This window comes from Vulpes vulpes, chromosome 11 (assembly GCF_048418805.1).
Source record: "Vulpes vulpes isolate BD-2025 chromosome 11, VulVul3, whole genome shotgun sequence".
NCBI lineage: Eukaryota > Metazoa > Chordata > Mammalia > Carnivora > Canidae > Vulpes > Vulpes vulpes.
Window position 1 is genome coordinate 24,632,365 of NC_132790.1, and position 24,159 is coordinate 24,656,523.

The 24,159-nt window shown below is 52.6% G+C and overlaps 2 protein-coding genes across 10 annotated transcripts in view; one reads left to right on the top strand and one right to left on the bottom strand.

The window, feature by feature from the left end:
- Nucleotides 1–1,538: 1,538 nt before the first annotated feature.
- Nucleotides 1,539–19,908, top strand: ATG16L2 (autophagy related 16 like 2). Of its 5 annotated transcripts, XM_072727356.1 has the most exons (19): nt 1,539–1,847; nt 3,685–3,784; nt 4,359–4,461; nt 8,040–8,113; nt 8,356–8,607; nt 8,755–8,820; nt 9,106–9,219; nt 10,239–10,301; nt 10,867–10,975; nt 11,309–11,414; nt 12,085–12,155; nt 12,455–12,526; nt 12,648–12,768; nt 13,105–13,210; nt 13,839–13,988; nt 14,219–14,266; nt 14,386–14,487; nt 14,829–14,874; nt 15,239–19,908. In XM_072727356.1, the coding sequence occupies exons 1-19, from the start codon at nt 1,748–1,750 to the stop codon at nt 15,353–15,355; spliced, it is 1,920 nt and encodes a 639-aa protein (XP_072583457.1). In that variant the 5' UTR covers nt 1,539–1,747; the 3' UTR covers nt 15,356–19,908. The 5 variants fall into 5 exon arrangements, with proteins under 5 accessions (XP_072583457.1, XP_025866324.2, XP_025866325.2 ...); XM_026010539.2 differs by lacking the exon at nt 14,829–14,874 and having other exon boundaries at nt 1,590–1,847; XM_026010540.2 differs by having other exon boundaries at nt 1,590–1,847; nt 14,829–16,677.
- A 1,636-nt stretch (nt 19,909–21,544) lies between these two features.
- FCHSD2 (FCH and double SH3 domains 2) overlaps nt 21,545–24,159 on the bottom strand; it is a 309,076-nt gene continuing 306,461 nt past the window's right edge. For all 5 annotated transcript variants that reach the window (XM_026010537.2, XM_072727353.1, XM_026010536.2 and 2 more), the window contains one exon: nt 21,545–23,649. In XM_026010537.2, coding sequence (XP_025866322.2) covers nt 23,566–23,649 — 84 coding nt within the window. In that variant the 3' untranslated portion in view covers nt 21,545–23,565. The remainder of the gene's footprint in view (nt 23,650–24,159) is intronic.

Below are 24,159 nucleotides of genomic sequence, written 5' to 3' on the forward strand. Positions count from 1 at the left end.
CTCAACCTCTGAGCCACCCAGGCATCCCGAAGATGAATATTTTTTAAAAAATATTTTACCCATTTATTTGACAGAGAGCTCAATCCCAAGACCCTGAGATCATGACCTGAGCCAAATGCAGATGCTCAACCAGCTGAGCCACCCAGGCGTCCCAGAAGATGAATATTTTTAGTCAAAATCAATCATTTCTTTATCGTATTGTTCAAAAATGACAAATTATTCAAATATCCTAGGAGTGTTTTCTGAGTCAAAAAAGGGTGAGGAACCTCTCACCCCAAAACGACTCCTCACTTGAGAGAAATATCACCTCTGCACCTTGTGGTCAAGCAGAGCCCTGCTTATTATATCCTCTAATGCACACAGACCCGTGATGGTGTCCCCCAGGCACCTGGGAGTCTGACAGTCCTAAAAGGAATTCTTCACTGTCACCAACTGGCTCTGGGTCTCTGTGGTACATAGAGTCTCCTGGTGCCTTCTGGAAAAACGTTACTACCGACACCCACTCCTTCAACAGACAGGCTGGGGCTGTAGCTCAGGCCAGAAAGGCCTTCACTCAGTGAAGGGGCAGGAAAGTTTTCCTGAAGGAGGTGACCCATGAGTAGGAGTCAGAAGGACAAGAAGGGAAGCTGTTCCAAGGGAACTTGTGCAAAGAAATGTGGGGTGCTGAGCTCAGTTCACGGTGGTTTCAAAGCACAGCAGGTGTACATTATCCTGGGGGTATCGCTGGCACTTACTGCCTTACAAGCCCTGTGACCCATCCATCCCACCACGTGCATCTCAAAAGACCTGTAACCTCCAAGGCTGTGTGGCTCCCTAACCTTACCCAGTTTCTCTCTGTCTCCTGCGGATAGACAGGTCTGCATGCACTCACCAAGAGCAGGGCCTGCTGGGGCCTTAGAGTGCACCCAAGGGTGAAGCTGGCGCAGTGAACGCCTCCGTGGGGGGGTTCTGCAGGGCTCTGGACGGGTCTCGCCGGAGCGTTTTATCACAGTTCCCCGCAACCCGTGATTCACTGTCAAGGGTCCCTGCACGAGATGTTGCTCCTCCTCCAGAGGCTGCCGGGGCAAGTGCGCGGTCGGGCCCTGAGGCGGGCCCGGGGCTGCCGGCCGCTCCTGCGCAGCCTCAGGCCGGCGCTTCTCCCTTCTCGGCCGGGGATCTCCAGATTAAGACGGCGGACCCCGTCAGTCTCAGGGAAACCTGCTGTCCACAAGGGCTCCTGGGCCTGCTGTCCTTCCCCGAGGTTCTGTGCCCCGGAGGTTTTATGCCTTCAGGCCTCTGCACTTGCTCTTCCCGCTGCCCGGGACTTCCCTCCCCCTGGCCGACCCCTACTTGGGCGCCCCCATTCCACCTCCAATGCCCGTGCCCGCAGCCCCCTCCTCGTCTGTGCCGCCTCTGGGTCATCCGCTCTCGCGGCCCTTGAGGGACCAGGGCGGCCGCGGTGAGAGGAGGGGCCTCTGGGTCCCCAGCGCACGCACAGCGCCGTCGGTTACCTCCCAAGTCGGCCCGGGCGCCGAGGGGTTAAGGCCCGGGACGCGGAGGCCGGCCCCGGGGCGCGCGCACAGGCCTCACCCCGACTCCCCGCGGCGGACGCAGCAGGGCCCGGACGCCGGCGAGTTCGGGTGCGGTCGGGGCGGCGGAGCCCGGGCGGGGGGCGGCGTCCCGCCTCTGCGCTGCTCCCCCCACGAGCGCTCCTAGTGCAAGCCCCGCCCCGGTTGCGCCTCCTCCGCTGCGAGCGGCTACGGCGGCTATGGCGGGGCCCGGCGCCCGCTGGAAACGCCACATCGTGCGGCAGCTTCGGCAGCGGGACCGCACGCAGAAGGCGCTCTTCCTGGAGCTGGTGCCGGCCTGTGAGTGCGCCCCCGGCCTTGCAGGGTGGCGGTGGAGGGGACCCGCCGGCGGGGAGGCGAGGCTGGCTCCCGCGCTGCCGCCCGCGCGCAGAAAGGCCTTCTCGCCCCGAAGCCCTGGGCCTGCTGGCCCCTCTCTACGCCCCACCTCTCACTAGTCGGGCCCTTTCCAGGCCAGGCTCCGCTTGGAGCCCCCTCTGCTTGGAGACCTCCTCGCCTCTCAGGGCCCGTGTCTCCGGGCTGGGCTGGGGTTCCTTGGCCAGTGTTGGTCCTTTAGGGCCTCTTTTGGTTTTCCCCTCTCCCAGGGCAGTCGCCAGGGTACAACTAGTCAATCCATTCGGACCCTGTGGCCTGGTGAAAAAACTCTAGAGCAGCTACTTCTAAACTCAGTCTCTAGGGAGGAAGTTCAGCGTCTCAGGCTTTGCCACTGCTAAGTGATCCTGGCTCAGGTTTTTGGACCACCTCTGTGCCCCGGCAACCCCAGCCTGAGGGGGAAACTGGGGGCTCCAGGCTGCTGGCTGGGCCCGGGAAGTTATACTCAGGTGTTCCGGGGGGTGGGTGGGGGAGGCTGGTCAGGAGTGAGTATGGCAGTTCAAGCTAGGGTGAACAGGTGTGCAACTGTGTCAGTGCCTCTGGTCACTGGAGACTGTGTGTGGGGGGGGGGGGCGGGGGGAGTACAACCACTATCCCTCCAGCTCCATCACTGATCCTAATCTTGGCTGCTGCTTAACTGTCCCCCCCCCCCCCCCCCGCCCATCCCCCAAACTGAATTTGCAGCTCTTGTTTTCTGGGCCATTTCCCTGCAACATTCTAGGCTGCTGGCCCTCTCTCTTAAGGGTGTGAGGGCAGCTTCCTGCCTCCAGGCAACCTCACTTTTCCACTGCTCTGATGGACAGTGATACCATACAGTTTGAGGGAGAAATCACCCATCTCCTGAAGGCTGCAGTCTGTGGGATTGGAGAGACCTTGGAGGGCTGAGATCAGAAGAGAAGACTTCAGTCTTCTCTGCGGTCTTGGGTGGGTTGTATCCCTAGGCTTCAGATTTCTCACCCACAAATTGGGCAAAATAACATCTTTAGATTTGATGGGGGCAGTGCAGTGCCCTGGGGGCTGAGGTGGAGTTTGTGTGAGAACTTGACCAGTTACCTCAGTCGAGGTGACAGGCAGGGGACTGGGTGAAGGAAAGGAGCTGAGGAGCTAGGCCTGGGCTTACCACCCCCACCCTACTCTGGTGAGAAAAGAGGAAGTGAGTGTGGTGGGGGTGGAGGGAGATATTCCAGGGTCTGTAGCAAAAACTACCAAACTCAGGGAAGTCTGCTGGATAGTTAGTTGCTCAAGGACTTTCTCTTCTGGCGTGGGGAAACCTTACCTCAACCCTGGGGAAGAGAGGACGGTTTTTTAGAATAGAAAGTTAGAGCCCTGGAGGGGAAGTAATTTGCCAGAGGCAATAGGCAGGTGGAACTGGGTTTGTGTCATCACTCTTGGGGCAAAGAGTCGCTCTGGGGCAAGGCTGAATCAATCTCCGGCCCCTTCCTTCCCTCAGGACCCGCAGGGGTCAGTGAGGCTGGCCGTGTACTTCCCGTGGTGGCTGTCTTTCTCTGTCCCATGGAGAGGTTTCCTGGGAGGGCCTGTAGGCAGGTGCTGCGAGGAGGTTGTGCAAGAGCTGAGGGTCTTGGTAGAGCCACACAAACACCCCTCAGGCAAAGAGCAGAGCCCAGCCTGACAGCAGCTCTGCCATTCTGCATCCCTGGGCTCCTGAGCCCTCCCAGCCACAGAGGTGTGCCTGAGTCTGCTAGAAAGTGTTTGTCTCTGCCCCAAGCTCACTCTCTTGCACCCCTAGATAACTGTCTCCTAGAGAAGGCTGAGTTGCTGGCCCGGATCTCAGAGAAGCTGCAGCCAAAGCCAAATGATGTCACCCCTGCTACCCTTCAGGGCCCTTGGTGAGTGTATGAGTGTTCCTGGTTACAATGGGCTGCCTATGCCGGGGCCCTGCCCCCACCGCCTATGCCCGGTTCAGTTTTTCCCTGGCATCTCCTTGGTCCTAAAATGCTACCCAGGGGAGGGAGGTGGTGGGCTCTTGAACCTTCCTCCAAGCCAGCTGTTTAGAATGTCCTTTCTCCACCATCTTTCACTAGTCTCATCTTTTCACTCCTTGCTCCCACACTCTCGCCTTCCTCCCTCCTTTTTTTGTCGCTCTGATCCTTACCTGATGCCTATAGAAAAAAGTGTCTTGCTACATATTCCAAAGGAGGAATGGAGCCGAGAACTAGGAATGGGTTGGGCCTCAGAGTTGGGAGGTGCTTCTTAAGGAGGGTCCTGGCTAGGGAACTGAGGCCTGGGAAAACCCCAGAGCAGTTACGGGCAGTTCCAGTTTCTGGAGATTTGATCTTTACTCTACTGGCTTTCTGGCTTCCACATTCCTTAGGGAGAAAGTTCATGGCTTTCAGGCTTTTTGTGTTCATCCTGTGGGTTTCATGGAAGGACAATGAACACCACTTTCTTATTGGTTGGCAGGGAGGAGGAATCGGGGCCTGACTCAGACCTAGTCCCATCATCAAGCACTCTGAGGGTGAAGTGGCAAGAGAAGGAGGAGGGGCTCCGACTGGTCTGCGGTGAGGTGAGGCTGCGCAGGGGTCTGAGAGGGAATGGCATGGGGCCAGACTCCAGGAGTTTGGGGGCAAGGGGGAGTGGTCTGTGGGATCCAGCAAGTTGGGACATTTTCCAAGGTCAGTGCCAGAGTGCTCTCTAGCTTGGTTCTGGCAGCCCTGGATGAGGTAGTCTCCAACAGCAGCTAGAGGATGTGAGGTGAGCGCTCAGAGAGGAGTATGAAGTGTGCAAGGCCAGAGGTGTGACCTCTGCTCCTCCTTTCAGATGGTCCCGCCTGCTCTGTTCACAGCTTGCCTCACCAACCCCAGAGCCTAGCCACTGATGCACAGAACACATTTGCAGACTAAATAAGTAGGGTGGTCCACCTCCGCAGCAGTGACACTGCTGCCCCCACCTCATGGTGTCTCTTGGCTTCTGTTTCACCACATTGTCCTCGTTTTCTTTTTTCTGTAGTGGTTGCTTCTGAACTTCCTTCTGTGGTTCCTTTCCTCCTCCCTTTAAATGTGGGTGCTCCTTAAAGCTTGGGTGGGTTCACTGACTCCTGTGGGCTCAAATACTGTTTGATGACTCCCAGACCTGTCTCTAGCCCAGTGTTCTTTCCTGAGCTCCACACTCTGTGGTCGGCTGGGGTTCTTGGACATCATATCCAAAATTAGATTCCCCATCTCCCCCACCGTATATGGCCAGCACCACACAGAGAGGTGACTCCTGCAGGTGCTCGGCTAAGCATTATTTGAGCTAATCCTCTACAACGCTAGAGCAAGAAACTGAGAAATGGAGCCAGGATTTGAACTCCTTCACACATGAATCCAGCTTCTGTGATCTCCATTCATTCTTTCAACAAAGGTTTAGTGACAATCGTCATATCCACGGCCCAGGATAAGAACAAGATCTGGCCGCATGGAGCTTCCAGTCCATGGGAGGAGACTGATAGGCCAATAAACACAAGCCCAGTTACAGCATGCCACATTACTTGCCCAACTAGTGTGGGAACGGGGCTATAAACCCAGTGAGAGCCTTGTGCTCAAAGCCCCCATTGTAGTTGCAACTTGACATTTGAGGCACTTTCTGGGCTGTGAGATCTCCAAGGCCTGGGATGCCTTTGGTTTGCTTCCACTGATCCCTGGGGTCTGTCTCCACAGTCCATGCTAATGAATATTTGTAAACTAAATGATGGATGAGGTAAACCCTCCATCCCAACTAGAAGTCACTGGGTTGGAGACCAAGGGGGCACCTCTGGTCACTCCCAGCCCTTCATGCTGAGCTAGTAGTCATCAGCTCATGGATCGATCCTGCCTCCAAATCCATCAACTCTCGGTTGGCCTGGTGCAAATTACCCTCATCCCTTCCTGGATGATCCCTCCTCTCACACTCCCATCCATTCTCCATATAGCACTCACAGTGATACACACACACACACACACACACACACACACACACATTTTAAGTGGGCCCCATGGCTTCTATGCAGCTTGAACTCACAACCCTGGGATTGAAAGTCCCATGCTCTGCCAGCTGAGCCAGCCAGGCACCCCACAGTGATACTTTTTTTTTTTTATGATAGTCAGAGAGAGAGAGAGAGAGAGAGAGAGAGAGAGAGAGAGGCAGAGACACAGGCAGAGGGAGAACCAGGCCCCATGCACCGGGAGCCCGACGTGGGATTCGATCCCGGGTCTCCAGGATTGCGCCCTGGGCCAAAGGCAGGCGCTAAACCACTGCGCCACCCAGGGATCCCCTAATAACAAAAAGATCTCCCTTAAAAAAGTACAGTAGAGACATACATGCTTGTGAACATTTCAAGGGAACAGAAGCCCACTGAGTAAAGTGAAACCCCCTTCTCAACTCTCTCCCATTGTCGGTTTGGTATGCATCTTCCAGAGCCCTTTAGCCTGCCTTCCCAGTGGAGTTCTCCAGCCTCCTATTGTATTTCCTACCACTCTCTGAACTCCTAGTTCCCTTTGTGTGGGACACTTCCACGAACCCCCTGCCTTAGCACTTACTCCCTGGTACTTCCTCAGACACATACCAGTCCCCATTGGATATGCTAGGGGATGGGGAATGGATTTTTCTTTAATTCTTAGTACTGTTTCACATATCACAACAAGCATATATAATTATTATTTAACTTTTGGGGGTAAATAATTACAGATCATAAGAATTTGCAAAATTGGTCACTTATGTAACTAGAGTACACACAATCAGGAAACTGATATTGGTATGAAATTTACATATATTTCTTGTCATGTTGTCCCATACATAGATTTGTGTGATTGGCAATACGCAGCATGACTTCATCACCACAAAGATCTCCCTCTTGCTACCCTTTTTAGCCACAACTGACCCCTCTCCCCCAACCATCCCTAATCCTGCAACCACTAATCTGTTTTCCATCTCTACTATTTGGATTTTGAAAAGCCCCCCCAAAATACTGAATAACAAAACGTCAATGAAAGTAAAAGACAAAGGGAGCAGAAGTAGAGGTCAGATTGCTGCATGGTGAAAGGAATCAGAAACGTTATGAATTGGGCCAGCTGGGTCAGGAAAGTAGACACGCGCAGGACCATGGAGAGATGTGTCAGTGCAGGTGAAGTAGCAGGAGCCTTGCTCCTCAGTCCATCTCTCACCAGGCCCGTGTGAGAAAGAACACAGGAACAGGTCAGCAACCAGAGCCCCAGCCTTGGTTACTTCCTCATGTTCCTCTTGTCACACTGGTAGCAATTGCTCTGCCTGAGGTCTTTCACTGGCCCCTCAGCTCTAAAAAGTGGGACTTGACCTTCCTCTCTGTGGCTTTCCCAGCCATTGGTTGAAGGATTGTTGAATGAGGCAGGGGCATGGATAAGGTGACCCTCACCCCCAATCTTGGGCTGGGCAGCTCCAGTATTCAGTCTGGCCTCTGTGCTCCCACAGCCAATTTTCGTTCTTGCCCTTGTGCTTCTGCTTAGGCTCCTGTTGCTCTCTGGAATCTGTGCTTGGGAAGGCCAGGGTTAGAGAAGTGGGCAGTAGAGCCCACATCCCTTGAACCTTTCCTGCAGACCTGTCCTGTACTTGCAGCATAATGTTTGATGGCCTGCCACTTATCTGTGTAACTTTGTTGAGACACTTAACCTGTTTGTGCCAATGTCCTCTTCTGTAAAACCGGGAAAATGGCAGTACCTACCTTATGCTGTTGGTGATTAAGAGTTAACACGTGTAGTGCTCAGAACAGGGCATGACACACACGTGCTATATAAACATTTGCTATTATCTGAAATATTATTCCTAATAATTTTACATTACCCTATGAGGTAAGTGCTATCATCCCCACGTTACAAGGGAGGAAACAGCAGGTTCAGAGAGGTTAAATGACGACCCCGGGGTCAGAGGGCAAGTAAGTGGCACTGCCAGGACTGACACTCTGGAGCCTAAGGCCCTTCCACTGCTCCTCAAGAACAGCACTGCGTTCCTGTGCACGATCCTAACTTGTCTGAGCCTCTGCTTTCTTTTCAGTAAGGGGGCGGGTGGGTGCCCTAGCGGACTCTGGAGAGGGGCGGGAGGCGCGGCGGGAGCCCTGCCCAGGCGCCCGAGCCCACGCCCGCCTCCCGCCCCCAGATGGCCTACCAGGTGGTGGCGAAGAGCGCTGCCCTGGGCGCCCTGGAGTCAACGCTGGAGGAGCGGCAGAGCACGTGAGGCGCGGGCCCTCTCTGCGGGGAAGGGGGGACCCGGTGCTCCTGCGTGTCTCCAGCGCGGCCCGAGGGCTTCCCCCACGCGCCTGGGCTCAGCGGCCCGGAACGGCAGGGCTCGGAGCGGGAGGCCTGGTTGGACACCAGGCTCGGCCACTTGCCTGACCGCACGGAAGGGGCAGGCCTGTCCCACCTGTGCGACCGGCTCCCACCGGGCGGTGACGAAGGGCCCCCCGCTCCTTCAGGCTGGCGGCCCTGGAGGCCCGCGTGGCGGAGCTGCGGGAGGAGCAGGCGCGGCAGACGCGGCAAGTGGACGCCCAGCGGGCGCTGAACGCCGCGCAGCGGGCGGCCTACGAGGCGCTGCGCGGGCACGCCAGGCTCCAGGAGGCGGCCCTGCGCAGGCTCGAGGAGGAGGCGCGCGACCTGCTGGAGAGGCTCGTGCAGCGCAAAGCCCGCGCCGCCGCCGAGCGCAACCTGCGCAACGAGCGCTACGAGAAGTGAGCGCGCTTGGCCCCGCCCCTCGGACGCGCGAGCGCCGCGGCCCGGCGGCGGGGGAGGGGGGGCGGGGGGCGGTCGGTGCTGCGCCTCCACCGCCCGGGTGGGGCTGGCCCGGGTCCGGCGCTCTGGATGCTTCTCTCCCCCAGGGCCAAGCAGGCACGGATGTCCTTGGAGCTAAAGGAGGCTGCCCAGCGGACTGTGAGCATCAGCGAGTAAGAGTGGGGATGGCCCGCCCCGAGCCGAGCCTCGAGCTTCCTTAGCCCGCTCTGCCCCGCGTGCCCTAAGGCGCCCTTAGCCTACAATTCTACCCTCGTGTCCACACAAGCACCCACCCCCGAAACTGAGCCCACAGGACACGTGCAGACTCGTGTGGTCGTAGGAGCCCGCACACCTGCCTGCTGCGCGTGGGTCCACACAAATCCTCTTTACTGTGTTGGGTACTGGAGGCAGGGAGGGACTGGTCCCTTGACCTTCCTGAGTTTCACTCCCTCTCCCAGGAGCCCCAACACCATTGGCGATGGGATCAGAGAGGAGGGTAAGACTCTGGCCCTGATTGCTGAGCCCGTATCCCCGAAGAGTGAGGCTGGTGAGAAGTGGCTGAGGACCTTCAGGTGAGGACTATCCCAGAGCACTGAGCTGGGCCCCACTTTGGAGTCTTCCTCTGGGGCCTTGGGCCCATCTCTTGGGCTGAGAGGGGTTTGGGCAGAGGCTGCAGTACAGCTTAGACCTCCCAGGACAGGTCTGATCACCAGTGCCTGGAGCATCTTGGGGTCACTGCCACCTTAGGGACCCCAGTGCCTCTTTCTCTCCTTAGGACGAGAGCTCTGGAAGTGAAGTGTCAGGCTGGTGAAAGGGTGTCATCGGAGGGAATCTGGGCAAGGCCCAGGACTCAGATGTCATAGGCATGTGTGCTACAGGGACCTGAAAGCACATGTATGCACAAGCTGAGGGAGCATGTGGTCATGTATAGATGTGAGCTTGCACGGGCTTCTGAAGCCTATGGATTGGAGTTTCAGTCCTTGAGTGTCCACCCCCTCAGTCTTCCCAATTTGTCTCCATTTGTTCCTCACTGAAGGTGCCCTTCCCCCTCCCTTGTGCCATTCACCAGCTTGAAGGCTTCTCTTTCAGTGCTTCCTTGCAGGTCACTGGTATCCAGGCCTGGGGGAAATGAAAGAACTTTGGGGAGGGGCATGAGATGCTCGTTCCCAAAGTCCTTGGCAGCCCTGGTGGGCTAAGTCATCCTAGGACACGTTCTCTTCTGGACATTTTTGAGGTCACTCAGTAGGCCTAGGTTTTACTTTCCCTCTTCCCCCAGCCTTATGCTATTCCAGCCTAAGTGCACCTTCACCCTTTCTCCCATAGGCCCCAGCTCAGCCTACCCCAGTGTTGGGGGGCACTTGGGTGGTGAGGCAGTTCTTACTATAATGGTGGAAACTTTGGGAGACTTCATTGCCAAATCCCTCCCTGTCTCCACCTTCCTGGGATTGCTTTGGGTCATCCCGCTCTCCTGCTCTTGGAGAAGCCAAGTTCTTGTCCCAGGCTTAAGAGGCTGTGAGCCTCAGGGTGCCTGGCTGCTGTCTGCACACTCAGTGGCCAGTTCCTTAGCCTGTCTCTCTTAATTCTACCCCAGGTCTGCCTCTGCCACCTCCTTGACGCTCTCCCGTTGTGTGGATGTGGTGAAGGGGCTTCTGGAGTAAGTGTGTGTGTGCAGCCACATGGTGTATGAAGGGTCTGGGCCCCTTGGAGGCCTGTGTCAGGCTTCTGGAGTCTAGGCTTGGTCTGTGTGTGTCTCGATCTCTCTGTCCATGTGTTGCGCAACTGTCTGTGAATCTCTGCTGCCTCTCCCAGACTTCATTTCCTTCATTTCCAGGCCCTGGCTGGCTATCCTCCTCTCTCTGTCCCTCATCCATGGTCCTCACAGGAGATCAAGATCTCCAGTCTGAGCCTGGATAGGAACTACCATTCAGTCGGGAAATGGGCTCAGATGTGTCAGGACTTGTTCAGGGTCCCAGAGCCAAGTGCTAGCAAGGCTACTCAGGTGGCTCTGCATCCGCCAACCCTACCCTGCCCCTGTGCCCCTCCCCTCTCCATACTGACCCCTGGGATCAGAGGCTGGCTTGGGAACAAACTCACTGCACCTCTGGGCCTCGTTCTACCACCTTTGGTGTCTACTTTCTATTGTTGCTGCCTCAGGAGCATGGGATTCCCATGTCAGAAGGCCTTGCTACATGCTTTCCTGACACCTGCCTTCCATCCAGTTTCAAGAAGAGGAGAGGCCGTTCCATTGGGGGAGTTTCTGAGCAGCGATACCAGAGCATCCCTGTGTGCGTGGCTGCTCAACCTCCTAGCCAGGTTCTGGATGTGCTGGTAAGGGAGGGGCTGGGCCACATGCAGAGGTGCTGATAAGGGGAGTGTAGGCCTCAGGGGTGGTGCACCGAGGCCAGGGAAGCAAGGCTGGGCTCCCTAGCTAGAGCACCAGTTTTTTTTCACAGCCAGTGGTAGAAGCTGGTCAGTCTTTAATAATAGAGGATGGACTGCAGAGGGGGATCAGGAGGCCACAGAGGGGAACAGGGAGAGGTATAGTGGGAAGCTGCTGCAAGGAGCATTGTGCAGAGGTGCGTGCAGGAGGGAGCCCATGAGCATATGCAGAGAGGCACATATGGTGAGGACCGGGGGCGCCAATCTCCCTTTTTCCCACAGGATGCCCACCTCTCTGAGGTCAATGCTGTTTGTTTTGGCTCCAATAGCAGCCTCCTAGCCACCGGAGGGGCTGACCGCCTCATCCACCTCTGGAACGTTGTGGGAGGTGAGGGGTTCTTCTCTCTGGGCCAACCTAGTGCTTTCTTTCCAGACGCTACCCTCAGCCTGCTCCTTGGTAGGCCAACGTGTTAGATCTGTTTGTGTTTCCTCACATGTAACATTTTTTTGTGGCCAGCGGCCAGAAAAACGCTTTGGCAAGAGTTCTGGGCTGAGCTTCCCACCTGTTGGAATCCAGGTCTGCAGGATGGGGAGGGCTAAGCTCGGATGGTCCCTGTTAGGGAAAGTGGAGGTCCCTTATCATTAGATTCTGCAGAGACAGGCCCTTGAGAGGCAGGTCCCCGGGGTCCACCAGGTGACCTCTTCTGGTGTCACTTGAGCTCTCAGAACTCAGGGGATGACTGTTAGCTATCTACCCTGAGCTTGTAGAGGCAGGTATGCTGGGGAGTCACAGTCACTTCCTGGAGGCTTCCTAGAGAAAGGCCTGGCTCTGGCTTACTCGGTGTCCTAGGGACAGTCCCTTCTCCTTGTCCTCTGTAGTCCTGTGAGATGATCTGCTGCCCCCTGGAGCCTCCTGCTGGCGGTTTGGGAAGGTGCAGCCTCCAACACAGGCACCCAGAATTTTTTTCTTCTAACTTGGGAGAAACTGATCTTCTCAGCAACTCTTTTTCATGAAGTTAGTGACCTCACTTCACCTGTCCTTTTCCTGGTTCCCCCAGGTCGTCTGGAGGCCAACCAGACTCTTGAAGGAGCTGGTGGCAGCATCACCAGTGTGGACTTTGACCCTTCGGTGAGGGGATTTTGCCTCAGTGACAACATGGAATGCCTGTTCTGTGCCCCTGCCATCTCCACACTGGGCAATTGGTGGCTCTAGGACATTTGGGGAACATCATGGATGTCCTAGAAGCAGTCATTCTGGCTGCTACCAAACCCTTCCCTGTTCTGGAGGCTACTCTGCCTGCTGGATGATCTGGGGCTGTGGGAAGCTCTTAAGGCAGCCCCTGCCCCTGCCCCGGCTCTGGCCTGAGGGCTGTTGCATCTCTCTGGGCCCAGGTTCAGGGCTCTTCATTCCCCCTTCCATCTCTCCAGGGCTCCCAGGTATTAGCAGCTACTTACAATCAGGCCGCCCAGCTCTGGAAGGTGGGGGAGGCACAGTCCAAGGTAAGGCCTGACTGAGGAGGCAGCCCTGGAGGTCAAGGGTCATGCCTTGGGCCCCAAAGGGGATGTTATGGAGTCTTGGCCATGTCCTTGATCCATACCGGGATGGGGGGGGGGTGAGCAGGAGACGCTATCTGGACACACAGACAAGGTGACAGCTGCCAAATTCAAGCTGACAAGGCACCAGGCGGTGACTGGGAGCCGAGACCGGACAGTGAAGGAGTGGGACCTCGGCCGCGCCTACTGTGAGGCCCAGCCCCTCCCTCCCCCTCCCTACCGGTTGGTACTCCCAAATCAGGGCAAGAAAAAATACCTCAGCCTGTTCTCTGGGATAGCTCCAAGGGTCACAGGCATTTGGGGTAAAGGTCCCAGGGCCTCTCCCTCTCTGCCCCCCAGCAGTGCTTTCTGCCTGGTTTATTGGTGACTTCAGGCTTTGGCCTGGGAAGCAGAGAATCTGGGTTCTAGTTTGGGGAGGATACTTAGCCCTTTGGGGCTTCGGGACCTCAGCTTCTCTGGATGTCCAGTGGGATGGCTTATAACAACCTTTTTCTGAGGCTGGAACTCTGCTCCTCGATCCCCAGGCTCCAGGACCATCAGTGTCCTTTCCTACTGTAATGATGTGGTGTGTGGGGACCATGTCATCATTAGTGGCCACAACGACCAGAAGATCCGGTTCTGGGACAGCAGGTGACAGGCATGGGCTATGAGTGGTGGAGGCATGGGGATAAGTTTGCTGTATACTCTTTTCCTTTCTCTGATGTGGAGGCACTTCAGGGAAGTGAGGCTAAGTGTGGCCCCTTGACGGCTCCACTGCCCTTGGGGACCTATGGCCCCTTTGAAGTGGCTCTTGGTCCAACTGTTGGACTCTGCCCGGGCCTTGTCAGCCCCGTTTTTCACTTAGTTACCACTTTTTAATCAAAGGGAACAAAAGTTTTCATTGTTTTTTCAATCTAAGAGCCCAGCAGTTGGGCTTGGATGGCCTATGAAAGCTGGTGCTGGAGCCAGTGCCAGGCCTGTCTCAAGCTCCTCCTTCCTGGTGTTGGAAACCGTTTGCTTCCTTTCATATGTTAAAAAGCAACTCTCATAGTTTTCTCTCCAGCACTTATTTTAGTGACCTAAGGGTTTCAAGGCCCCTGGCTTCTAGTCAGAGGCTGCCTAAGCTCCCCCTGGAGGGGCTGGCTGTCATGAGAGGATTAGTCAGCATCAGCCCTGGCCCCAGTGATCTGAGACCCGGGGGCACCTCTTGACTTTGTTAACCTGTCAGGAGTGGCCCAGGCGGGCTGTTCTTCATCCCTACCTCTGTCTCTCTCCTCAGGGTCCCCTGTTGCACCCAGGTCATCCCTGTGCAGGGTCGGGTCACTTCCCTGAACCTCAGCCATGACCAGCTGCATCTGCTCAGCTGTTCCCGAGATGACACACTCAAGATCATTGACCTTCGAGTCAGCAATATCCGTCAGGTGTTTAGGTATCTGCCTTATGCCCACCATTGCTGTGGCTCTGGCAGCTGGGTCTCTCTTCCCTTGATAGGGGCCCTTCGGGACCTGTCAGTGGGGGGCCCATCCTGAGGTCCTTCTAGACCAGAGCCTGCTGAGGTGCCCCAAGCTCTTGATGGAGAGAGGAAGCACTTGAAGCTCCTGGTAGAGGTCAGGGACTGGCAGCCATGTTCGTTCTGACCCCAGTCCCATCTGTCTGCAGGGCTGATGGCTTCAGGTGCGGTTCTGACTGGACCAAAGCCGTGTTCAGGTGTGTTTGTGAGAGCCCATGCCTGTGCCTGAGTATGCCCCATCTGACTAGGTCTGTGTCTGCATGTGTGTGTCGTCACCTCTGATCATCTCTTGCTTGCTCTGCTGTGGCCACTGCAGCCCGGACAGAAGCTATGCCCTGGCAGGTTCCTGGGACGGAGCCCTTTACATCTGGGATGTAAACACTGGGAAGCTGGAGGGTAGTCTGCGGGGACCCCACTGGTGAGCATGGCCAGCACCTGGCCACCCCAGCCACAGGGCCAGTGCCTTCCCCCCCTCCCCCAAGTGCTGCTAAGCCAGTTCCAAGTTCTGACATGCTTGGGCCCCTGGACTCCCCAGCCCTTGTCCCCACACCTTCACCTCCCAGAGCCCTTCTTAGTTCACTTGGTGCTTACCCATGTGCGCCTGAGTCCGTCTTCGCAGCTCTGTAAGCCCATTTTATAGGTGAGGCGGCAGGCTCAGAGACAGCCTCGAACTGCTGAGTTCCAGTAATGAGGGACAGAACCCAGGCTGTAGGCCTGGCTTCTGATGCCTCTCTGAAGCCTGTCCCTCCCTTTCCTCAGCACTGCTGTCAACGCCGTGGCCTGGTGCTACTCGGGGAGCCATGTGGTGAGCGTGGACCAGGCCAGGAAGGTGGTGCTCTGGCACTAGTGCCATGATTCCTCCCGCCAGGGCTGGAACTCTAGTCTGAAGTCCAAAGCCAGAGGACAGCTTCCTATTGCTCACAGGGCTCTAGAGCCAGTGGGGCTGGGGGTGGGATGGGAGGTAGGGGTGGTTTTGGGGCCTTTAGTGGGCAATAAGGCCTGGCAGGACCTGGCCTATCTTGAAAAACAAAATATGTGTGTGTGTGTGTGTGTGTGGCAGGTATTACAGTACTTTTTGGTTCATTTTTTTAAATCTCTGATTTCTCACTTTCTTTGACAAAAGTGAAAAAAAGTTGCATCTAAACTGGTGTCTACTTGCCTCTTTGCAGCATTCAGGTAGCAGAGGCCTTTGGGCTGGTGGCTCGAGGACACCTGGGCTTGGCCCCCTTTCCTCCACCTGCAGAGCTGGGCAGAGCCAGTCTGACCTCAGTGCTGTTCATATCTGAGGAGACAGCATGAAGAAAGGCTCACAGACAGCAAGGGCAGTGGCTCTTGGAGCCATGGGAATTTTACCTTTGGTCTAAGCTGGTTTAGAGGCCAAGCCAACACCTTGGGCCCTTGGGCTTCAGGCACTCAGGGTGGACTTGGACTGAGGCTGTGGAGGGGCCACGGGAATTGCAAGGAAGGGATTGGGGAGCAGCCTAGAGGGCTCTGGTGGAAAGGGTCCTAACAAACCAGAGAGTGGTGTCAAGTACTTAGTACGCCAGGCCTGCCTTCAGATGAGAGCATGTTCTTGCTCCAGAGGTGGGGCCCAGAATGGGTGGGGAGCAGCCCACGTATGTCTGTGTGTTGGGGAGGGCAGCTGTGGGCTGGGCTTGGGTGGGTGCTTCACTTGGGTCAGCACCACAAGCCTCTGGAGTACAAGGCAGACCCAGCAGGGGAGAGCCTGGGCACCCCACTTCCTTTGTCAACCTCGAGCATGGAGGAGCTGTCAGCAGGACAGCCATTGCCAGTCATAAGACAGCAGAAGGGACTTCTATCCAACTGATGGGGCCTTACTTTGGAGTTCTCATCTGAGATTCAAAGGCTTTACTCTAGAATTCTCAGTTTCCTTCTTTATCACCTTATAAAGTCTCCCTTGGGGGTCATGCCATTCCCAGGGTTTGGAAGCCATTCCCAGGATGAGTAGTAAGGTGCTGAGAGCCTAAACTCTGTAGCTGGGCTGTCTATTTTTGAGTCACAGCCCACTATTTAATAGTTGAGGGATTTTGAGGGGTTCCTTAATGGCTTTGTGCCTTGGTTTCCTCCTCTGTGAAACAGGAAAATAATAGTACTCACCTCAGAGGGCACCTGGGTGGTGCAGTCTGTTAGGCATCCGGCTCTTGGTTTCTGCTCAGGTTGTGATTTTGGGGTCATGAGATGGAATCCCATATCGGGTTCTGTGCTAAGCATCTGCCAGAGATTCATTCTTTTGCTCCCTTCCCATTCATGCTTTTTCTCTTTCTCCAAAAACAACAACAACAACAACAACAACAACAAAAAAACCACTCACCTCAGAATTTATTGTATAGACTCAATGTGTTCGTATCTGGAAGCTCCTGGCACGTGACAAAGGCTGCGTGTTGATTAAATACCCAGGCTACACTCTGCTGACTCTCAGCTCACTCACTGCTCTGGGCCCAGCTGTCCCCTGAACTCTAGGTGACATACCTAGCTGCCTCCAGGACCTCATCTCCCCCTGACATAAGTATCTCTTCCTCTCATGCCTACATCCTCCTGCACCAGGGGGATTTTTTAAAAAATAAATTTATTCTTTATTGGTGTTCAATTTGCCAACATATAGAATAACACCCAGTGCTCATCCCATCAAGTGCCCCCCTCAGCGCCCATCACCCAGTCACCCCCACCCCCTGCCCACCTCCCTTTCTACCACCCCTACTTTGTTTCACCAGGGGGATTTAACTCTAACCTAGCTGCGACACAAGCCCCCTTCTCCTTGTCCTGCTGTGTCTCCACCCAGGCCCCTTCTTGCCATGCCCAGAGTTACTTTCAAAGGTATCATGGTCACAGATACAACCTTTGAAGTTCCCAGGCTGCCTGCAGGGAAGCTTCTTGGCATTAAATTGAAAGCCTTTAGGAGGGGGCCCATGGCCTCAGCTGCGTTTTCATTTCCTTGCTACCCTGAATGTGTTTTACACATTGATTTTTCTCTCTGCCCAGCATGTTCTTCCCTCCCAGCCTCAAGTTCAAATGTGTCTGTCAGGATCTTTTCACTGAGTGCCTGTCCTCGCTCACCAGGCTGGCTAGGGGCCTAGGTCCTCTATGCTTGAGTTTTTTTTTGTGTGTGTCTCCTTCCCTCCATTTTCAGTCAGGGAGCTCTTGGAAGAGGCCAGGGTGGGAGGAACAGAATAATTCCTGGGATTAGGCCTGGTCTAGAGAGAGCCTCAGGAAATGTCTATTAAATGGGTAAATTCGGGATCCCTGGGTGGCGCAGCGGTTTGGCGCCTGCCTTTGGCCCAGGGCGCGATCCTGAAGACCCGGGATCGAATCCCACGTCGGGCTCCCGGTGCATGGAGCCTGCTTCTCCCTCTGCCTGTGTCTCTGCCTCTCTCCCTCTCTGTGTGACTATCATAAAAAAAAAAAAAATTAAAAAAAAAATAAATGGGTAAATTCTCTTACTCGAGGACTCAGCAAGACTAACAGTTGAAGATACTAGAGTCCAGTATTTTCCAGCCGGAGTCCCAGAGGCCCAGCCCTCTTGTCCTGGCTTCCAGTGGCCACCAGGAGTCACCATCTGCTTAGTGTCTCCCCAGCCATTCTCTGGTCTCCTGGGATTCATGGTTGGAAAAACTACCATTCTCCAGTAGCCACCATGACTGAGTGCTTATGTGTCAGACACAGTGCTCTGTGCTTTTCACACAGTTATTTTATTTCTTTGAACTTGCTTGTGAGGTAGGTTATCTCCTTCATAGGTGATAAAATTGACACTCAGAAATTAAGTATTGTGAGATCACACAGCTGGCACAGCTGGATTGAACTTTTTTTTTAAAACAAAATGATTTTGAGAATCTGGGCTCCCAATTATGCAAGGCTGCAGGGCATCTTCCCGCACCCTCCTGCCTCCACCACTGGTGGGGATTCTAGCTTTGTGTGTGTCTCTCTCTGCATCCTCTCTGTTCCTTCGGTTCTGGGCCTGCCCACCTGGCTTGACTGTGGAGGGTCAGTGTCCCTTGAATATGGGGCATGTAGGGTCACAAGAATGTGGTGAACCAGAATTCTGGGAAGCTGTTACCAGCTATACTACTTGGGGTAGGTGCCTCACAGGACAGCAGTGAGGGCTCCTGAGATAATCCAGAAGAGGTAATCTAGTTCAGAAAGACTGACTCAATTCCAGGGACAGGAAGCCCTCTGCTCCCTGTAAAGGGAACCTTCTCTTCTTCATGGGGCCAGTCTGACAGTACACCCGTGGGGTACAGTGGCCTCACCTCAGGGAGCACATGCACACCTCAACTTAGTTGGATGGAAATGTCCAGGAGGAGCAGCAGCAAGTATGGAAGGGCCAGCCACAGGCCAAGGTTCTGGGGCAGGAGGTGGGTGTGGAGGGAGAGGGGCTGATGAAGACTGAGCAGGGGAAGAGCTCAGAGGAGAGCCAGCTGGGAAGGCTGCTCCATCTAGTCTTTGAAATTCCCTGGTGGTAGAGAGGGTGAAGATAGAGCCCTGTGCCTAAGAACCTCTTTAGGCCTTCAGTATCCTCTGCCTTCAGGTCTGTATACCTTCTAGGTTTTCAGTACTCAGGTACCCAGGCTGCAGGCCTGAGTTGGGGCCTCTAATGTCAAAACTGGAATGGCCCTTCCCTTGCTGTGCATGTGGGCTGAGGCCCAGAGAAGGGCTAGGGTCTTGTATAGGGTCTCACAGCAGAACTGAGAACCCAGGACTCCTTTTCTGAAAACTGCCCTCAGGTTCTGCAGAGAGGGGCTGGCTTGGCCACTCAGTTCTAGGTTCTGCTCGCAGTGGTCTTCCTGAGGGACCTTGGGCAAATCATAGTATCTTCCAGGGGAACGATTTTCCTCACCACTTCCAGCCCCACAGCTCTGGGCCTCACCAAAGGTGACACAGCTCATCCCTGAGGCTGTTCTGTAGGCAAGAGTACTGCCTTCTCTCCCTGCCGAATCTCAGACCCTAGTAAGCCTGAGATTTGACAGGGAGAAGTGACCAGTCCTTGTTTTGGGCTCTTGCTGCCCCTTGGTCATCTCCATGGGAGACACACCTTAGCTGGAGTCTTCTTTTCCTGAATCTCCCCGACCAGATGTGAGCCCTTTGGTGACAGGGATGAGATCTGAGTCATTTCTATCTCCAGTGCCCAGAACAAGACCTAGGGTAGTTTGCTGTCTGGACAAATAGTAATCGAATAGAGGTGGTCCTGGCCCTTTACAAGTTCTCAGAGAATCCTGGCGGCACCAGCTATGGACCCATTTGTGGAGAGTCAGCATACCATGTCTGGGTACAAGCTGTTTTCTTCCTCTGGACACATATCTCTTGGTCAAAAATATTTTCATCTTTGCACATTACTTCAGTTGATCCTCCTGGATTTTAGGACATTCTTATTGCCTTTTCATTCCCACTTTACAGATGAGGAAAACAAGGCCCAGAAAGGTGAAGGGATGAGCTGAAGGCCACAGCTAATCAAGGTGGCCGGAGCTTCCCCTGCCCCCTATAGGAGCAAGAGGATGATGATAATAGGAAGGCTGCTTAAGTGTTTAGCACACAGTGTGGGAGGGGTGTGAACCCTATTTGTGGGTTCATTTCTGTTGTTTCAGGCTAACACTCCAGGAAAATATTCCCAGACTGGAGCTCTCAGAAACACATGGCCAAAGTCCTTCAGTTGTTTTTTGGCCTGTGGGACCAGGGGAAAACGGTCCAGGAACAAGATGCTCTTTGGCATTTGCAGGATTCTTGACAGATCAACAGTTACAGAACAGAGTCTAGGAGGAAACATACTGATTGTGTCAAGTTGTAGGATTTCAAAACAAATTAAAATTCTCTCTCTTCTAAACTAAAATTTCTATATGCTGGTTGTATTTTTTTGTCATGAAAAACATCTTTGTAATGAACAAAATAAATGCAAAGATTCAGAGCAGCTAGACTTTGTTGTAAAGCCACTCAGGTTAGGCAGTAATTGGCTCCATTACTGAAAGCTGTGGCTGGCCTCCTTGGGCAGGGAGTGAATACAACAGCCTGGGATGTGATCACAATCCAGAGGAGGCTTTGCTTTCTCCAGTGGGGCATGGTGGTGGTGGTGGAGTCCAAAGGCTTGAATTTTCAATTTCTGGTTATACTGAGAAGTCTGTGTGTTAATTTGTTCTCAAATATTGTGACCTTTTTGTGTGGTGTTTTCACTGTGTCTAGGAACTGAGCTTATCTAGAACAGAAGAGTTGGATAAACCCTTGGAAGTCCTCTCATTCCACTCCTTTGAAAGCTGGGGATCAAGGAGCCCAGAGGGAAAGGTTGTCCATCAAGTGACTGGGCTAAAGCCAGATGACATCCTACTTGCCTCTTTGGCCTATAGGTGGTGGTGGAAGATCGAAGGTCAGAGAGGAAAGGGATCCAGGTGACGTGCTGTGAATCTGTGGCTTCATTGTTTTACAGTTAGTGCCTTTGATGAAGGATGCCAAAATGTAGCTGTGATGCTGGGGTGGGGCAGTTAGTTTAACTGTGTCTCCTGGTCACAGACTAAGCCTCTGATGTCAACAGCAGCCTCAAGCATGAGCAGCTTTCATTAGGAGAGGAAGGCAGAAGATAAGAATGGTATTGAACGTGGTATTCAGTGTTCACCTTCCCATATTTCTGTGAAGCATTCCTTCCCGTGACAGCCTTATGTAACCATAAAGCTGGAAGAGGGCAAGGACCCAGCTGTGAAGGGAAGGTCAGAGCTGATGGTGAGGAATGTTGGTGGTGATCACCTGGTGCTGCAGCCTTGCTGCATCCTTCTTGGATCCACAGTGTTATCCTCAGGTTTCCAGGAGGATGTGGAGGCTTGGTTCCCACAGCTGTCAAGTGGGAGCCAGGATTAAACTCTGACTTTCTGACTCCCAAAGTCTACTGTGCTGCTAGTGGGAGTGTCAACAGATACAATCATTTTGGAGACCAATTTGACAAAATCTAAAAAAATTAAATACTCATATAGCTTTCTGGCTCTCAAATTACGTATTTCAAAATTTACCCAATATCTTTACTGGAAAAAATTTATAAAGAATGATGTACAAAGATATTATTTTCAACTTTCTAACAGCAAATGGATGGAGACATTATAGCAAGCTTAAATTATGATACATCCAAACCATGGAATATAAGACAGCCTTAAAAAAGAATGAGGTAAACCTAAATATATAATCCCACATATATAAAAAGGCAATGTGTACATGTATACATTTAGGCACAGAAAATGTCTGGAAGAATACATATTGCACGTACCCAGCTGTGGGAAGAAGAGAACTGTGGGGTACCTCTCCAAATAGACTGAGCCCTGGTCCTCAGTGTGGCTGGCTGACAGCCAGAGGGAATGAGCCTTTAACTGGGAATTTATTTCCCCCTCTCCGTATCTGTTTTACGGTTTTAAAAAGGAAGGTCTAGGAATGTCTTTATAAAAAGCATTGTGTCTATTTACCCAAATATTTTTATAAGGAAGCTTAGAAAATTTAATTCCATTTTTTTTATTATTCAACATTTTATACATAATAAATACAAACTTTTTACAGCCACTGTAAAGAAAGCACATCTGCACAGAGGCACTCCTTCCGAGCCTGGCCCTGTGCACTGTGGTGCTGGATTACATGTCTTGGAGGGAGGGGTTCTTTTTAAAAAGGAGGCATATTTTTACAACTTTTGTTTTTTGTTTTTTAAATAAAATTAGCAGCTCTTCCAAAAAATATTTTAAAATATAACAAAAGATTGCAAATAACTCTCTGAGAATGTGGAAAATCCAGATTCAAGGACAATTTGGCTAAAGAGAGAATATAAGACTGGGTAGCGAGAACTGCCTGATTTAAGCACTTGAAATATTTTTTAAAAGTACTTTGAAGATTTTTAACATGTCAGAGAACTTTAAAATCTTACAAAGCCACCCTTTTAACTTTTTTAAACTTAAGAATAAGTTTGATAAACACAAAAAGACCTCAAATAGATCAACAGGTTAAGAAATGCAAAAAACAAAACGAAAACCCCAAATCACAGAGAACACTCGTCACTGGGTACTGTCACTGAAGTGATCAAATGACTAACTGAAGATTTCTTCAGCTATAACCTGACTTTTGATCAAAAATCCCATGGGGACATTTGGCGAGCATTTCAAGTTTTTAAAGTTCTTAGGAGGGATGGAGTTTTCAAAGCATAATACAACTTTTAAATTCTGCAAATTTGATTTCTTAAAAAAAAAAAAAAGCAACTGGAAAAATCCCTTTGTCCCTAGGTTCGGCACTCCCTATCTTCTCCAGGAGGTGGAAGCCGGCAGAGACCTACTCTAGGCCACCTACCATGCTAGCCTGTGGAAAAAGCTATTCTTGGCTCTCCTTGTGACATAGAGAACTTGTCTTTGCCTTTTCAGTTTGCACTTGTGCATGGTGTGCAGTCTTTTAGTCCTTTTTCATAGGAAGCTGGTTTCCTCTATAAGCCACAGGTTCTTCCTCCCAAGGAGATGTCAAGTCAGTGGGACCTGGGAAGCTATACTTTCTGTGGGGGGTGGTTGCCAGTCTGGAGCAGCCATAAGCTGGCTGTCTGGGCTCATGTACCGGCTTGGGAATAAAATAATGAAAGGGGCTTCCCCAGTGGAGAAGCTCAACAAGGCAAGTATGTGTCCCCAATTTATCTAGATGTTCAGATTCTAAAGACCAGGCAATAGAGTATATGCTGCAAAAATTAAGATGAAAAATACCCAAATACAAAAAGAACGTTAAATTGGCTCGTTTCAGTTCTGGAAGCTCCATTTCTGCTTCAGCCACAGCCTCCTTTCTATTAGTCTATGTGATGGACAAGATTTGGCTATTAGAGTTCAGCCCCTCCATATTAGCTCCACTAACACTAAATGAATGGCGTAAATATTAATACAAAGGACACTGTTACTGTTTTAAATCTGTTAGTTGAGGAAGAAATGTGCATTAATGTAATTGGCGATAAACTCAGGGCAGTCCACTTTTTTCTGATAAGGTTTCAGTTTCTCAGTCTGGGGACTAAGTGCAGGGAGGAGCCAGCCTCTCCTGAAATCCCTCCTTCTAGTTCCTTATGTAGCCAACGTGATCTGATTAAACTCAATCAGAAGAGCAAAAGCCACTTGAAGAAAGATGAGGATCTTTGCCACATCCTTGTGGCCACAGTAATATACTGTACGAGTGCACATGATCAGTTTCTCTGTGACTGTGCCCTGAATGAGGCCTGGTCTTGAGTCTCATATAAAAATGGACCACTGATAGGCATGAGGGCTGTCCCCTGTGCTTCTAGGGCCCATTAAGATTTGTGCTGTGGTAGGAGAGATGACATAGAAAATGACAACAAAAAAAGGCACAAAATATTCAAAACGTGGGAGGAGTCCACCAGGCCACCCAGTCACTCCTTGGTTTTGCTCTGTTCAAGAGTCATCATCATGCAAAGGTGCCTAAAGAACAAGACTGGCTAAACGCCAAGCCTGGCCTTGATTGTAGCAGTAATAAATGGGTAAACCCATCATCACACCAGTGTTATTTCTACATCCTCAATCTTCTCTGCTGGCCTTCGGTGGTTCTGTGTAGGTGGAGGGGGAGCTGCCCGGACCTGAGCAGGAAACAAAAACACGGATTGTCAGTCAGCTTCCTGACTCAAGGCTTGAAGCACTCAAATCACAACAGGTCATTTAGCAGAGGCACGGGCACCTCAGTGGTCTCAAATGCTCTGAACATGAGAGTATGTCTTCCAAAGTAATTCTCACTATATCCCACACCAAGGAGTTCTGATGATAGGCTGAAAGCTTCCTGGGCATAAGAGTACTGGAGCCCTTAAAGCCTCATCTAAAGCAAAGGCCTGGAGGTGGAACCCAGAACAATGCTCGGAGAACTGAAAATCTTTCAGCCTTTCTTGGAAGGAGAGCTGCAAGAGATCAGACTAGATGTGTGAAAGGATGACTTTGATAATAGTTTGGAGAAAAGATGGGAGTTGGGCAAGAGTATAGGTAAGAAGACAATTTAGGAGGCTCTTGTAGCCAAGCAAATGTGAGTTGATGGTAGTCTGACCTAAGCAGGAGAAGAAGGATTTGATAGCCGTCTCCAAGGTAAATGTGGCAGGATC

Coding starts and splice junctions, on each gene's coding strand:
- ATG16L2 (XM_072727356.1), top strand. CDS start 1,748: ATGGCGGGGCCCGGCGCCCGCTGGAAACGCCACATCGTGCGGCAGCTT. Junction 10,302..10,866: donor GTGGTGAAGGGGCTTCTGGA/GTAAGTGTGTGT, acceptor CCTTCCATCCAG/TTTCAAGAAGAGGAGAGGCC. Junction 13,989..14,218: donor AATATCCGTCAGGTGTTTAG/GTATCTGCCTTA, acceptor ATCTGTCTGCAG/GGCTGATGGCTTCAGGTGCG.